Source organism: Oculina patagonica, chromosome 6, assembly GCF_052425735.1.
Source record: "Oculina patagonica isolate OP01 chromosome 6, crgOcupat, whole genome shotgun sequence".
NCBI lineage: Eukaryota > Metazoa > Cnidaria > Anthozoa > Scleractinia > Oculinidae > Oculina > Oculina patagonica.
Window position 1 is genome coordinate 9,969,975 of NC_135763.1, and position 17,279 is coordinate 9,987,253.

The 17,279-nt window shown below is 36.9% G+C and overlaps 1 protein-coding gene and 1 long non-coding RNA gene across 4 annotated transcripts in view; one reads left to right on the forward strand and one right to left on the reverse strand.

Annotated features, from left to right (window-relative positions):
* The window catches only part of LOC144656915 (tudor domain-containing protein 1-like), a 39,365-nt gene that overhangs the window by 3,751 nt on the left and 18,335 nt on the right, over nt 1–17,279 (forward strand). The window contains exons 4-13 of the mRNA XM_078517159.1: nt 9,943–10,031; nt 11,855–11,913; nt 12,469–12,610; nt 12,930–13,010; nt 13,315–13,415; nt 13,647–13,710; nt 14,095–14,143; nt 14,859–14,911; nt 15,033–15,109; nt 15,484–15,555. Of these exons, the coding sequence (XP_078373285.1) occupies nt 9,943–10,031; nt 11,855–11,913; nt 12,469–12,610; nt 12,930–13,010; nt 13,315–13,415; nt 13,647–13,710; nt 14,095–14,143; nt 14,859–14,911; nt 15,033–15,109; nt 15,484–15,555 (787 nt within the window). The remainder of the gene's footprint in view (nt 1–9,942; nt 10,032–11,854; nt 11,914–12,468; nt 12,611–12,929; nt 13,011–13,314; nt 13,416–13,646; nt 13,711–14,094; nt 14,144–14,858; nt 14,912–15,032; nt 15,110–15,483; nt 15,556–17,279) is intronic.
* Nucleotides 593–8,127, reverse strand: LOC144656731 (uncharacterized). Of its 3 annotated transcripts, XR_013571377.1 has the most exons (3): nt 8,110–8,127; nt 7,665–7,696; nt 593–1,082 (listed from the first exon to the last, which is right to left on the reverse strand). It is a non-coding gene; the product is annotated as an uncharacterized LOC144656731 (long non-coding RNA). The 3 variants fall into 3 exon arrangements; XR_013571376.1 differs by lacking the exon at nt 8,110–8,127 and having other exon boundaries at nt 7,665–7,774; XR_013571378.1 differs by lacking the exons at nt 7,665–7,696; nt 8,110–8,127 and adding an exon at nt 2,154–3,064.

Genomic DNA, 17,279 nt, shown 5'->3' on the forward strand with positions numbered 1-17,279 from the left:
AGAGAGGACCTGTTTGTGTTAATTTCTTTGTTTTCTGAGGCGTTTGTAAAATAGTTGACAGCAGCGTAAAAAGCAACTTTTAGTTGAGTCCTAAACTTTAAAAATTCTGGCCTTTGAGACCCCCCACCTCCTTGGAATTTCCAATGACCTTCCATGGGGTGAGTATGGATGTTTTCTGGAACTGCATAATTAAAAGGTGCAGTGAGTAAAGAATGGAGGGTAGCCTGCAGCAACAAGAACGTGGGTAGACACAAAGTGTCAAAGTGACAGACAGTGTGCGTGCAAGGATTTAGGCAGAATCCCACGAAATTTTGATAAGCAAAGAATGACATTGTCATTGTCATGTTGTTGAAAATATAGCAATGTGTTGTTCAGGAAATTATTCATACCCCTTTCATTGAAGGTTCTTTGGTTTGAACCCCAAACCAGCTAGAAATTCCAGTTTAGCTTCAAACTTCCCTTTGAAAATGTTGGCTTTAGGAAGTCCCTCCCCCCTCAGAATTTCCAATAACTTTGCACATATGGTGTGGGTATTTTCTGGAACTTCATGATATGCCCTTTTGACGATGTGAGAAACACAGCACTCAATGAATGATTTGTTAAGCTTTTAGCTCTCTTTATTAGTACAGTGTTGATTCCTTTTAGGCAAGTGTTTTAACGTGTGTAACCTTCTTAATATGTTCCACATTTATGTTTGATTACTGTAACTGCTACAAAATTTGAAGGCAACTACATAATAGTCTTTTAATATTTAGCTTTCTTTAAATAATGTCCCACTCATACAAGCTTCTGGATTGCTTTTCCATGGCTGCGCTTCATTCAGGGCTACACCAGATTTAAGCGAATGGATTCTCAATGTAAACACATGTCGTACTTGGTCTACGGCAACATTTCTTGCATTTCCTCAGTGCCTCATTACAAACGTCGCAGTAGGTACCAGGACACATGAATTCCTCGCACAGTTTTATGTCAGGGTGTTGCTCGCACTTTGCCATGCATTGTCGAAGATTATTTCTTTTGGCGCTACTTTGATTAACAGAAAAAGCAATGAAGCAGACCAGAAACACAATGATAGTTTTCATCTAGATGAAAAAAAACATAAGAAACAAAAGTTTCAGAAGAAATAAACTGTAAATCTATATAGCGGTCTGGTGTTCAGGCCATGCTAGCAAGTGTATATTTCTAGATTTGTTTTCCTGACAAGGTATTTTACTTGCACAGTGCATCTCTCTAATTTCATTAATACCTACAGCTTCACAAAGAGTCTTTGTTTTTAGGGAGTACTGTGGTCTCATTAGCTTCATATTTTTCTTGATCAGGGCTCAATCATGATTATCCAGACTATTTGTATAATAGACAGTGAATCATTAAGTGACACATCATCATTCCGAAGGGTATTTTCCAAAAGTTTTTCCCAGTCTAATCATTTAAAACTAAATATTTTTTCAATTTATTTGTAGATAACAGATTAATATATGGCGCATATCACAAGACTACAGTTGTATGGCTGTAAAATTTTACACATATCTTTTCAATATTTTTATCATCAACCTCCTCCTACTTTTGAAAACTTTTTAAATGCCTCAACAGTTGGCAAAGAAAGTCATGTCTGATAGCCCAAGACTATTGGAGTTTCTTTTAGGCTAGTGAATTTATTCATCACTGGCAAGCGACATTTTAGGCCTTCAGACTACCACACAAAGGCTCCAACTTGCCCAAAGCTCAAGCTGGTAAATCTCTTTTCTTCGTTCCCTGCTCAAGGAATATGAAATTTGTTGGCTGCTATAGATTAATTTTTGTAGCTATACAGACCTCATGGCTGCCCTTACAAGATAGTTCAGGAGATTTTTGTTAACATTTTTAAAAATAATCATTGTAATAATAATTTACTGAACTATACAATGCGCAAACTAACAACTTTTAGAAGCCGATGTTAAATATTTCTGGCAATGATACAAAATAAAAACAAAGTACTGTTTCCCTTCACTGAATTGAAGGATCAGTTCTCTATATGGTGATGTTAACTTTCCCATTATTTAAAAAATAATTATTATTTATAATAAAAATCATGCTTTGGGAATTTCAGTTGTCAAGATTCTTCAACTTAACCATCTTCATTACATATATTTGTTGCAATTTTATTTCTGACTTACCTTTAGTTTTCTTGATGATTCTATGAACTGAAGTTACAAATTCAGAATGAATACAGATCTTTGATCCGACTTTATATAAATAGATCAATTTCCAGGTGCAGGGTAACTGTTTGCGGATCAGTTTGCATGTTTTAAGAAATGCTGGCTAATGGATCATCTTCCTTTTGGTGTATTGTTACATGTATGAAAAAAATCTTTCTTTATTTTATCAAAAGCCACTGTTTTTGTCGTAAAATTGAACTTTTTTCAGCTTGTCTGTCTCATTTTATTCTTTTTTTTTCTCCATTGAGTTTTTTTCACAACCAAACAGTAGAGCTGTTACAGTACATGTACAATGTAAGTCGCTGATGGTGTTGATTGTTTCACTGTGTATTTACAGTTGTAGAAGTGGATTTCTTTGTTAATTAATATGTGGGTGTACATTTTAAAAGTTTATTTTTCTATTCAAACATCAGACAGTAGACAAAAGTGAATATGCTCATTTTATATTTGTAAGAGTACATTACTGTGTTGTTTGTGCAGCTGAAGTCCTTTGTGGTTTGCCTATTCAGTTTATTTAGACTGTACGTAAACACAGGAGATGAACAAAAAGCTTTGCTTGTTACCAAATTTCTATTGTACGTGGATTTTTGTGTGCATTTTATTCCAAAAGAATCCTGTATTTTTATTCAACAATTTTTTTTAATTCAGTGTATTTTGTTGACGAAGTTATGTGAATTTTTTTATGTATGTTAAATTCTAAAGGAATCATCCTGCATTTGTATTCACCATGTAGTGACATTTTTTTAATCCAGTGTATTTCGTTGTTAAAGTTATTGAAAAGGAGTCATCCCACATTTTGTATCCACAATGTAACATTTTTTTCTAATCCAGTATTATAGTAACAGTATTGATGATTAGTCAAAATGCCTTTAATTTAAGCTAGCGCATTTTAATGTTACCAGGAAACTCAATTTCTGATCACAAAAATAAAAGCTAAAATAATAATAATAAAAAATTAAAGCATTTTGACAGTATCCCTTCTATCCAGGCGGTGTTGGACACGGTTCACGTGACATTTTTCGACCAATCATTTGTCACCTTAGTGGAAGCAATGGCGGACAATGTTGTCGCAGGATTTTGAGAAGGTCTCATCTTCTTCGCGCGATTCCGGCGAAACTTTAACGGTTGTTACGGATTGTTTTATTGAAGCTGGAAGAATAATACCTAGGCCAGTCATCTGTCAAGTTCTGAATTAAGGGAAGCGATTTTTCTCTCAAAACTAGTCGATTGAAATCATGCCATATGGTAAAGGGTTGTTTGGCGCAAGCGTTCGACGTCGATGAACATTTGCTCATTTCTTGACAAACAAGGATCAGTACTGTAGATTATTTTTGCATAGAACTTAAGTTCGAGAGTTGAACTTTAAGAAAAGTACGGTGGGCCCGGGCGGGCCCCGCCGTTTTAACGGTCAAATTTGGACTTGAAGTTGGGGGTTTTTCCTTGATATGTCACTCAGTTCTCTTCCATTTCGCGGCATTTTGCGGGAGTTGATGGTGTGATTTATGTCGATGTTCTTACAGGACAAGGGCTTAATTTGGTACTCCCGTTGATGTGTATTTATATTTTAATGTTCACTTGCCATTTTTGTTATTGTAGTGTTTATATCATCCTTTTGTTTGGCCGATATTCGGCATGTCGGAGCGATTGCCCAGCCACAAGTAGTTGAACTAAAATGCTCCCGCAGTCCCGCAGTCGACGAATAATTATCCTTCGCTCATGCTTTATGAACGAGAAATACACATGTATTCCACTTATCCTTCGCGCAACACGCTGTAGTAAGAACGAGAAATTTGCATGTATTCCACTTATACTTCGCGCACCCGCTTTAAGAACGAAAAATATACACGTATTTCACTTATCCTTCGCGCAACATGCTTTAACAATGAAAAATATGCATGTACTCCACTTATCCTTCGCGCAGCACGCTTTAAGAACGATAAATATATATGTGTTCCACTTATCCTTCGCGCAGCTCGCTCGAAGAACGAGAAATATGCATGTGTTCCACCTATCTATTCAAGAAGACGAATATTAAGTGTTTATATCATCATTTTTTTTACATTTTCGGCATAATTATTATATCGAAACGGCCGTTGGGCCCTCCAAGTAAAACAACCCAGCGAAAATCCATCAAAAACCACGATAGGGCGAACTGCGTTGGCCAGTAGTACATCGACGTACTTCATACATAACTCGACATTTCTGAAAAACAAAGCGCCAAAGATAAGTTCAATTTTAGCCCGTTTACTTCGATCACAAACGTGCTAGAATCGAATAATATTTCCAATAGTCGACGAACCGCGATGTTTCGAATCCAAAATATGAGTTGTTCCGCCGTAGAATGTCGCCTTTATGAATCCAGCAATACGCATCTATGATCATCTATAGGTGCTACTAGGCTCGCGAAAGATTTGATATGGATTTCCTACGATATTTTTTTCAGCATCGGAATATCTTCGCACCGCGAGGAGATGTTTACAGATCGGCGATCAGACGATAATAAGTGCAATTGAAAATTTCTTCCGGCATGCTTTGCGAGTCGTGTCCAACACCGCCTGCCTTCTATCTCTTTGAAAGGTGAATTAAGGTGGCTCAACTGGATTTTCAAGGGGTAACACCGCTCAAGTTTGAAAATTAACTACGTCGCCAATAACAATGTTATCGAAAAACGATCACCACAGTTGTATTAGATAAAGATGAAATTTTTTTATGACCAGTGTTTTATTGACATCGGAGTTGCCATAGCGACGAAATGACGTCATTACGTTTTTTACTTTCGCTCGTATTACTCGGCACCAGGAGATTTTTTCGAAAATCGCTCAAAGGAGCTTGTACCACACATAGTTGCCTCGATATCACAGGGCACAGAGGAGTCAAGTTTGTCCGCAATTCAAAATCTCTACCGTGCAAAACGACCTTCAAAAGCTTTTCAAAGCGATCATGTGAGCCGTACGTGATACAACGCCGTCATGCGATACTTGTTTACAGATTGTCTGGTCTTGTGATATAGTATTCATACCCTCATGCGACATCCGCAGACATCAATGTTTGTGGGCGTTACCAGAGAGACTAGCAGTAAGAAAAAGAGCAAGGGACGAAAGTGATTTGAGGCGAAATTCCAATCCCTCGTTACTCGCTAAAAATCAAACGAAACGATCTCATTTTTATCATGTGGTTTAATACTAGGATTGTCTCCCCATACGCTGTAAGAAAATCTTCAAACAAGTCGTTTAAGCTGTATTTCGGGGTGCGAGTTTTAGGCAGTTAAAAATTCGTTTTCGTACAATGTGGACCGGAGGATACTGGTGGCGGAAATGCGTCACGAGACATGTGATGTTGCAATACCGTAATGTGTTTCACAAGTAACTTACCACTTTGAAGAGAAAACATTGTTTTCCACATTCAATTTCTTCGGATTTCGTTGTTCCTCGTATGGTAAATTTCGCTTTTCCCGGAGAGCACTATTCATATTTTGAATCTTACCGCCGGTCGAAAGATCAGTTGTTGTTTTGAATTTCGGATTAGTGACGGTTGATTTCAGCTGTCACAGCATGGATCTACACACGACTTCCGTTTCCGCCACCAGTATGCTTCGGGTGACATCGAGCCAATCACGTGGTATAATGTTTCGTCCCTTGTCTCTTTTTCTTCTCGGCACTTCGTGCCTCGTCGAAAAAAATCGTCGACCTTCGGGCGACGATTTTTTCGCCCCAGGCGACCATTGTCAGAATACGATATCTGCAAACAAGTATCGCATGACGGCGTTGTATCGGCGATCGCTTTGAAAAGCTTTTGAAGGTCGTTTTGCACGGTAGAGATTTTGAATTGCGGACAAACTTGACTCCTCTGTGCCCTGTGTCGATATTGGCAAAGTTTTAACAAATTCTATGAGAGCGTTTTCGAAATATTTGGGGATGAAGTTTTCGGGCCTATAAATACAGTCAAAAACATACTAACGAGAAAATGGGGTAATATCTGAAGAAAACGACGCGCCTGTGAATTGCAATTTCATCTTATAGTAGTTTGATTCCATTTAAAATCATGTGTAAAACAGTGGTGGGGATTGTTTTGGTCGATTGCGAGAAAAAAGAATTTGACGAGCGAGCGTTCAGGTGCGCTTGTTGCCATTTTTGTTTATAATTTGGTCTATGCCTACAAAAGTGATAATAAATTAAAAACCGCTCAATGATTTTTTTAAAAAATTTGACAAACACGAGGTTTGTCATCAATTGATATAGCTTGCAAGTTTCAAGCTCATTGAAAACATTTAAGGCAGTAAAATTGGGCCTCCAATGTACTGATTTTTTCTCGCAGATTTCGTGTTTACAAGCGAGTGTCCTCATTATTCACGGGTATTGTTTTCAAGTTTCATATCCACGTGCGCGACTTCAGCAAAAAAATTCATGTGCATTAAATAGGACGCAGACTGCTTTCCGAACAAATTTTCGGAAAGCAATCGAGAATTCTGTTTAATGCAAATGAATTTTTTTGCTGGAGTGGTGCACGTAGATATGACACTTGAAAACAATACCCGTGAATAATGAGGACACTTGCTTGTAAACACGAAATCTTCGAGAAAAAATCAGTACATGGGAAGCCCAATTTTATTGCCTTAAATGTTTTCAATGAGCTTGAAACTTGCAAGCTATATCAATTGATGACAAACCTCGTGTTTGTCAAATTTTAAAAAGAATTCATCGAGCGGTTTTTAATTTATTATCTTTTATGTAGGCATAGACCAAATTATAAACAAAAATGGCAACAAGCGCACCTAAACGCACGCTCATCAAATTCTTTTTTCTCGCAATCGACCAAAGCAATCCCCACCACTATTTTAAACACGATTTTAAATGGAATCAAACTACTATAAGATGAAATTGCAATTCACAGGCGCGTCGTTTTTTTTAGATATTGCCCCATTTTCTCGTTAGTATGTTTTTGACTGTATTTATAGGCCCGAAAACTTCATCCCCAAATATTTCGAAAACGCTCTCATAGAATTTGTTCAAACTTTGCCAACATCGAGGCAGCTGTGTGTGGTACAAGCTCCTTTGAGCGATTTCCGAAAAAATCTCCTGGTGCCGAGCAATACGAGCGAAAGTAAAAAACGTAATGACGTCATTTCGTCGCTATGGCAACTCCAATGTCAATAAAACACTGGTCATAAAAAAATTTCATCTTTATCTAATACAACTGTGGTGATCGTTTTTCGATAGCATTGTTATTGGCGACGTAGTGAATTCTCAAACTTGAGCGGTGTTACCCCTTGAAAATCCAGTTGAGCCACCTTAAGCTATTGTTATTTTGTGGAAGTATCAGTTTACAGAGCACATAACAACAGTCAGTCTACAGGATGTTTTTGTACATTAACATAGTTTCTTAGTAGAGTCACATTTCAGCTATCTTGCCCTTGAACTAAATTAAATTTATACTAAGTGAAATATATACTAGACAAAAACCAAGTTCTACCTTCATATACGCAGTGAATTCCATCTAAAACCCTGGAATAATGATTAGAAATATTAGTGATGCCTACAATTTACATTTAGCCTTATTAATGGCTAACAATAATATTGTACTTAACTCAAGGCTAAGTAAGATTGAAACTGCAATTCTGACTGATAAATTATTTAGTGAACTAAGTGCTATTTTAAGCAAATGAAAGATCATCGCAGTAATGTACTCAACTAAAGCAGTTGAGAAAAGCAAGCCTGAAAAAAATTCAGGCTTGAACGGGAATCGAACCCATGACCTCTGCGATACTAGTGCAGCGCTCTAACCAACTGAGCTATCTAGCCAACTGGGAGCTGGTCACTTGTGAGTTCGTAATATACCCGTGGATGAAGAAGATATGAAATGAATATATGAAATTCATATATTTGTAAAGATCAGGTTCGAGCTTAGTGGCACTTACCTGGTAACTTTGGTTTCCATAACTTCTATTTTACTGACTTACCGTATTTATTCACTTCTAAGGCGCACCATTTTTTACAAGAAAATATTCTTGTTCGATCAAAATCTGCTCAAAACTCCGGGTGCATCTTTATAATCGAGTATTTTCGCGCAACAAAATCTTATGGCCGCCATTTTATCGGAACTTGCAGTTAAAACAAGAAAAAAGAAAATTCTTAGTGTTGGTCATTGACTTTTATAATATTTTACACCTCTAGAACAAGAAACAGCAAGTTTCAACGTACAGTTTATTATTCGTATTGATGAGTTGACTAGTTTTAGTAACACCTGCTTATATCAGCATTATGTTGAAACAGACAAAGAAAATCAAGCAGACTCATATTAAACAAACCTTTCTCATCGTGGAAAATTGATAAGTGACTTTAGAAGACAAGGAAAACACCAAAATAGGCTGAGAATTTTTGAAACCCACTCGATAAACAAAGTACGAAGCATGCTTGAGAACTTGGTAACCAAGCTACAAACACAGTGGTCACTGGTAACTACACATCTGCCAGGTTACTAAGCAGCCAAGTTCGAAGCATGAACGATGGAAAGATGTTTACCTCGATCGAATTTACGTCTTATATTAGCAAGAAATCTTACCTCTTAACTTGAAAATTGTGGCAAGGAGTATGAGCAACATTTAAACATTCAAATTCTGTAAGGAGAACTGTCCTTAAATTGATGGCTGCATCTTTTTAACTCCCCAACTCATGGTGCGTCTTATAACTGAGTGTTTTCGGAATATATTCAGTTTGGAAACTTCAGTAGCATGACAAAGTTGCCAAGTTTGGGGTGCGTCTTATAACCGAGTGTACCTTATAACCGAATAAATACGGTATATTAAATCCTTGATTAAAATATAATTATATCTCATTATTGTGTTCACTCCTTTGCCTTTAATGGGCTATTGCATAAAATTTTTGCTCCCGACCTGTTGAGGAACAGTGGAATTCTTTGGGGGTAAGGGCAAGAATCTGTGGATTTCCTTAGGGGTAAGACAAAAAATATAAGGGAATTCTTCAGGGGGAATGAGTGAAAAGTTACGGAATTCTTAGGAGTAAGAATGCATTTCTAATGGAATTCGTGACTCGTGAGGGTTTAGCACATTTTCAAAGAATTTCATTGGGGTTTAAGGTGGCCCGCGGGTATTTATGAGGCTGACAGTTCCCCTTTTTATGCGCGTTTTAAGGCAGGAAAACGTGAAGCGATTGCTTGGATTTTTGAGAAACTGAAAGAAAAATCCTTAAGTTATATAACATGATAAGTTTTATAGCGATCAAACGCGATTTGTTTAAGTTATAAACGATTTTCGGAAGCCTTCGTTTATAATAAAATGCGATTATTTTTAAAATGCCATGGTGAATTTTTCTATAATTACCCCAAAACGCTACAAAACAGTTGAAGTTTACTCACAACAAATTGCGCACATGTACCATTGCTTTTGGTTGCAGCCTGGCCATTTTGGCTTTAAAGAAAGCATTCCTCCCAGAGATAAAGTGACGGAAATGAAAATACCTGAATTTGTTTACTACAAACATATTCAATTGTATTGTATTTACAAATTTTCAACTCAAAACTATCTTCTTTTCAAAATCTCAGCCTCGAGTTTATTCTTAAAACATTCTTAAAAATTTGCCAATTTCAGCCTCGATATTCTTATAAACTAGATTCTTATAAAAAAAAAAAGTGTAGTTCAGTTTGTTGGAACTCTCGGTGGATTTTAGAAATGTTAAGTATGATTTATTTTTCCATGAAAATGTTAAATGTGTTCTGTTTCCTCCCATGTCAGGTGTGAAATGTGAAGAGTGTTCCAGAGGAACAGCATCATGTAGCTGCAACAAGTGTGAAACAGTGTATTGCAGTGCTTGCTTTGAGAGGGTATGCACACATAATTACCATGTTGTGGTTTAATTTTATCTTTGGTTAAAAGTTTTGAAACCAGTTTGATTTTTATCTTTCAAAGTCTCAAATTCATTATGATCATAATCTAATGGGAAATAAAAATCAAGCTGGTTTGAAAATTTTGAACCAAAGATAAATTTAAACCACAACGTACCCCCACCACCATGGAAGCTTTTTGGTTTAAATCCCACCCACCCATTTGGAAATTTCATTTTTATACTTTATTTTACAATATTTATACATTCATTTACAATATTGAGATCCCCCTTCCTGTTGGAATTTGCAATGACTTTCCACAGGGTGGGTATGGATATTATTTGAAACCACACATGTCACCAAATTTTAGCATTATTTGTTTTATTTGTAACCTGTCTGATAAATGATTTGGGACCCCCCCCCCAGTCTCTAGTAAGTCCTCCTCTCTATTAAGCCTCCTTCCCTCCAAAGGTCTTAAAAGAAATGAGCTGCCCCCTCCAACCCCTCCACCCCCTCCCCCCTCAACTTGGGAGATTACCGTATTTATTCGGCTATAAGCCGAGCAATTTTTTCACCAAATCTTTCAGAAAACTGGTCAAAACTAAACCAAATTGGGGGTTCGGCTTATAGCCGAGTATTTCCGCCGAAAAAAAATTCCATGGTACTAGAAAAGAGTTGAATTTGAATAAATTATTCATCTATAAGCCGAGCGATCATCGATAAAGAAAATTAACAAGCATTTGTAATTAATTCTTGTTCATTACCTTTTATTTAAGTGGCGGCTCCTAAAAAGCCATTTGGTTTAGTGAAGAAACGTTAAGAATGAAGTTTTTATCCATCTTTTCTTCGCTATTTACCTAGTAGGCTGGAACTGCGGTTGTCCATCGGCTCGCTCTGGAATATTATTTTGTTGGCGTACGTGATCGTCTTTTGAACGGTCGAGATCGTTCGAAATCTCACATGTATTAAACAATTTCCTCGCAATCTCTTCCACAAGTAAATTTCTGCCTGAGACTGTTTCTTTTCCTTCAGCTTTTTAAAAGTTTTATGCAGAATTTGCTTTGGCGACGTCAGAAACTGACCAATCAGAAGCTGCTGTTCCCACACGCTTGGCAAACATTGTAACACGATCTATCAGAAAGCGGCCGGCTGGATGTAATATTTTTGTTCAAAACTACAAACTTTTAATACCACGACTTCTCTGCTAAGAGAAACCACTTCAGAAGAGTTTGATTGGATTCAGAATACTCGACAAATACCGGCAACAGCACGGCGTTTCGTGTTGACAACATCTAAAGTTCATCAGCTTGATCTGCTCGCTGGCGACTTGCGAAATATTTTGCAACGAACTGAACAGTATTCATCCCGTATTCTCTGGCGATTTTGCAGTTGTTTTGAACGGTCTCTACCTCAGCAACAACTTTCATCGGAAGGTTTAGTTGTTTGAAAACTAGTAGCTTTTGGTATGATGATCGATAACCACTTAATTCTTCAGAAGAATGCGTGATTGTTTGAGATGGGATTCTAAACTCAGGTGAATTTTTGTCACGCGTATGTACGGTTCTAAATAAATTCATCTTTTATTAGTAATTTCTTTTGTTGTTTTTTCAATTGCATACATGTAGTTGAAGGAAAAACTGGGTCTCGGCTTATAGCCAAGTGTTTTGGGTTTATTTTTTGTCAGAATCGAACTGGTTCTGAAAACGGAAAGTTTAGGGTCTCGGCTTATAGCCGGGGTCGGCTTATAGCCGAATAAATACGGTAATAGAGCTTTTACAGTAGCCAGATTTTAACATTGCAATAAATAATTTATTTTTCTGCAGGTACATTCATATTCAAATGCGTTGCGGAAACATGTCCCCTCACCTGTTACACAAACAAAGTGAGGATCTGCTGTTTGTATAGCTATTAATAGTTTTAAAGAATGGTGACCTGGATACTCTGCGGTGTAGCATGTTATTATTTATTTTTATTTTTCTCACTCTCTGAAGTTTGGTGTATTTTTTGTTGTTGCAAAACAACGTTGAACTTGAAGTCCAGAAGTTGGCACAAATCTGTTAGAATGGGACATTCTTCTTCCCCTTCTTGCACATGAGTGAGGCTGGAAGTCTGTGTTTGAGGCCTGGCTGGGGCGTAATGTTGTGGTCTTCAGTTATTCACTTCAGATTTATTAGCGCAACCTAGCTAACAGAATGCTTGGCAGCTCCCTGTGATTGACTAGCCTCCAATCAGAGGAAACAGCAGTTATACCCCAAGTTTTCTCATGCTTTCAAAACAAAAGAGATGACTCATCCAGTTCCTGAGTGGACTGAAACTTACCTTGTAGCTGGCGATGTAAATGTGTTCTTCTCTAATGTTGAAATTCAGCATTGACAGTTGTCTAGGATGCTTAGATTGATGCGCTTAGCTAACAGATGTTTTCTTGACCTATTTTCAGCAGTGAGACAGCAGTTGGTTGTCCTGATCACAACAACAGGCCTCTAGAGTTTTATGACAAGGATGTTGGTCAGCCTGTGTGTTCACACTGTGTGGTTATAGGAGAAAGACAAACCCATGCCATTGTTCCCATTGATGAAGTTGTGAGTAACATTAAATGTTTGTTGTCCACAGTCTGGAAACAATTCAACTATTAGTAAGAATATCATTATGATAGCACATTTGGTTGGGGACTTCCTGCCATTCCCTCTTTAGTGCACCTACCGGTAATCTCCTTAACAGACTAGGGTCTCTAGTTTTTTTTTGTATTTTTCTGTATCAACTCTTTTTGAAAAGGAAATCCCTGTTTTATGGCTTAAAAATTAACAACCTCCCCTCCTGTGTGAGTCCCTCCTTCCCTAATGTGGAGCTCTTAAATTTTATAAAATATATATTTTTTATGAATTCTTCCTTTTGATTCAGGCTAAAGATGTTCAAGCTCAGTTCAAAGCATCAGTTGAAGAAGTTGCTCCTATAATCAAACAGCTGGACAAGTCAGTACAGGTGGGTGTTGCTGACCACTATCAATGCAAAATTATCCTCTTAATCCCCGTAAATCAAACGTGTTAAGAGTTTCATCAGAAAATTCCGAGTTGTAGTGAGGGGAGTCAATTTCATTCATTCCTTTCCTGTTAAACATAGGCTTGCAATGCGTGCAAGAGTTATAGGGCCTTTAGAGAATTAGACCTGTTCTCTGATTACCTACATTTCTAGTTATGTTACCTTTATAAAAACACATCTAATTAACTAACATATTTAAGTTGCCTTGCCCCTTAACAGTTAAAATGTGTTGTCTGTTGTGTTACAGAAAATTTGTAGAGCTCTTCCCGAGGTGAAGGCTGAAAAGAATCACATTGTGAATGATATAAGGGAGCACTTTCAGAACTTATACGCTGCATTGCAGACAAGGTACAGTTGAAAATGTGGCACATGCTGCAGGGTGCGACAATTCTGTCTGATAACCAAAGGCTAGTTAGCTTTTCCAATGCATAAGTTCTAAATTATTTCATTCCCTCTGTGTCCTGAACAGACTGTTGCAATCTGTTGTCAGATGTCAGGCTTTAACAACTGTCTTTCTCAAGACTGCTTTTCCTGAAAACAAGACTACTCTCCCTTGAACTAAGAGTTTTTTTCTTACAGAGAACACTCACTGATCAAAGATGTTGAGTTAAATCACAATGGTGAAAAGATTCTGGAGAAACTGGTAAGGGGCTAATAGAGTGTTTGGGTGTCATCTTGCAAAATATGTTCACTTGGAAATTACAGTGTTTACACATGGGTAATTGCTGTAAAACTTGAATTCTACAAAAAAAATCATCAACTGCAAACTAAAGATACTTGGCAAAGATTTCACTGAGTAAATCTAAGAAATGTAGCTTTGTTAGGATGCATGTCTTTGTCTGTGAACTTTTTGTACAGGCTGTCTACCCTTTCCAAGTCCAGGGATAAGAATTTTAAAACACTATAATTTTCTTGTGCTTTCCTGCCTAAAAAAATGGTATCCAAAACAACATTCTTGTTACCCTTATTGAACCTTAATGCTGAAAGGCTAATGATTAGTGAATTTTTTTGGGTATCACTTCAACAGCGAGAAGAAGTTACGGATAATTTGCGAAAGGCAAAAGGTTATGTTCAAGGTAAGAGTCAAACTGCTTTTACTTTAGAGTAAGACCAGTACATATCAGGGAAACCAAGTAATTGCCTGCACTATGAGTAGGCGTTTCAAGGTTCATTATAGCTCTGTGAAGCATATGTGTTACAGGTCAAATTTAAATTCAAGCTCATTTTTTTAACTAGGTTAAAAAAAATTAACCTAGGTTTTTTTTAAAGTAGGTTAAAACATTCCAACCAAGATCAATTTTTCCCCCAGGTTGTTTTACAAAAAAAAAAAACTACCAGTAGATTAAAAAAATAACATGGGTTAAAAAGATAAATAACCCTGTAAATAAAAAAAATACCCTGGGTTAAAAAAAATGCCATTTAGTTTATTTTGACCTGTGGCATATGCAATGCTTTATTGGGTTATAATGCTCATGGATTACATCAAAAGTTTTAGTGATCACAAATTTCTTGACCATTTGATAAGGAAAACAGTTAACTTGTTCCTGCTGAGTTATATACGCACTTGTTATAATATTATAAGAACACTCGAGAAGTGCAAGAATTGGTTCCCCAAGAAGCTCTCAGCTGTTCTTTGTGCTTCTCTACGCACTTTTCTTATGTTCTTTCAACTTTCACGTGTGTTAACTACTCCCCTAACTCCCTCAAAAATAGTGTAGGAAACTATGAAAGGAAGTAACAGCAAACAAATTATTTATTTTACTTTTTAACACTGGCTCTTGTGTTTTGCAGATTTGGAAAATATGATTGGACAGCCACAAAAGTTGATTGACAATGCAAGAAAGGTTATAACTACTCTAACATAATACAGTTTTGTTATTGTGGAAAGTTGTTATTGTTGAAAGTTTCATCAAGCCTGTTTAGGTAGTGTGCAATATTGAAATGTTTTTTATTGCATTCATACAGTTACGGAGTGAGCTGGAAAGTGTTCAAGAAATGTCATGTTGTGCAGTAGAAGTACCTTCACCTGGAGATGAAGTGAAGTAAGCAGCATTAGTAACAGTTTTGGGAACAATGAGCATATAACAACATGTTACGAACAGCGATGTTGGCCTATTGCTACAGCGCTTGTTATTTAAAGAATAGAATCAAGTGAACTGTTTGTAACAAACATTTTATGAAGGGATGAGTGGCTGTTTCAAAGAAGATGGGTGGGGCCGTGGAGGCGGGGCAGGGTGAGATTTTCATGTTATTCACTATTATTTTTATGGTTAGAAAAGCTGGTAATCTCTGACATGACGGCATAACATTTTTCAAAAGTAATTGACTAGTAAGCAGTTGCTTACATCAATACTCTGTAGAAGTTCTTGTAGAGGCCACTTTGTTGTATTACAATATAATTATTCGCTAACTTTAGGTTTGAAGCTGGTAAAGAGTTGCAAAACAGCATTTCAGAGTATGGTTCAGTGTCAACAGATGGATGTGCAAGGTAAAAATAATATCAACAAAACTACCACAAGCATTGATAAACTCAGTTTTTTCAGTTGCTATAATTTTATAACTATTTTCACCTAAACTTTTAATATGTATCTGGCTGTGATTTTAGCTAAAACGCCAGCCAGGAAAATAGTGGAAAGTGTGCAGCCCAGATACATCCCCAGAAAATATTGTTAATCATGTTTTTAAACTGGGTATTTTTTTACAATCCTGGATGTTGTTCTGGCGAAAGGTCCGTTACAGTCCTTGGGAAAGCTTAAGTCACAAAAGAAACATGTTCTGGGGGCTGATTAGCAGATATCTTAAGGTGGCTCGACCCAGTTTTTTTCTAGCGATACCTATCAACTTTGAAACCCTCATACTTAAAGGGATTAATGTCAATCACATATCTACTATATCACATGGATTACACATAGACTGAACTACAATATGATATAAATTTTTGGGAGATCAGAATGAAAATCACGTGGCAATGACATCACACAGGTTTTTGCTCTGAATCAAATTTTAGCCCGTAACCGCATTTTCTCTCGAGATCCTCCACGCTACGTATACCTTGGGTGTTTGCCTTCAGCTCTGTGGAGTTTCATCGAAATCTACAGGAGGAATTTTGAAATATCTTGGAATTTGTTTTTAGATGGTATAATTTATGCGCAAAATAAAGACAAGACTTCATATAAAGAAATTTGCTTCTTTTTTGATGTTTAATGAGAGGATTTAGCCCTCATTCCTTTTAAAAATGTCCCATATCCGATATCCAAACCGTAAAAAGTAGGTAGACTTGCGTTATTTCGAAAAATATGAAATATATGAATCATAGTGAAGCTCAGTGTTTAGCTCTATTTACCAATTTTACGCCTACTTTTGCAAAAAACGCGATTATTTCAAAAGTCGTCGATGAATTTTCCCCAAAATTTTTCAGGGTGGCAATTGATCAGTACACTACACAATCCCTGAATTTGATGGTCATTGAAAACTTCTAAGGTTGTCTAACATAAACGCAAAATTGAGTAAATATTGAAGCGATCTCGTAGTTTTGAATAATTTTGTGCTCTGGGATTTCCTATTGTTTCGAGTTGAGCACAACACCGAATTCCTGTGCACCACGCGTGAAATAACTACGCTTGGCCACCTTCTAAAAGCTTACCGAAATCTTTCGGAATATGGTAATATTCTCGAGTTCAAGTAAACAATAATGAATGAATGAAACTCAAAGCCGGTTATGTTTTGATGCCATTCCAGTCATTTACATATGACTTGACAGCGTAGTCACAAACTTACCTCGTTTAAACTTTCTTTCTTTTGATGTTTAAATCTCTTTAGCCTAGCATTCAGTACCGCGGCCTTTTTTGTTCTGCATTTTTAACTTTCAACTTAGCCAAGACGTCGACCACACAAGAAAAGTTGTGGCGTGACAATTTCTTTTCCATTGTTTTCTTTAATTAAAACGGACCATATTTCGGAAAGATTTCGGTAAGCTTTCGGAAGGTAGCCAAGCGAAGTCATTTTACGCGTGGTGCACAGGAATTCGATGTTGTGCTCAACTCGAAACAATAGGAAATCCCAGAGCACAAAATTATTCAAAACTACGAGATCGCTTCAGTATTTACTCAATTTTGCGTTTATATTAGACAACCTTAGAAGTTTTCAATGACTATCAAAGTCAGGGATTGTGTAGTGTACTGATCAATTGCCACCCTGAAAAAGTTTGGGGAA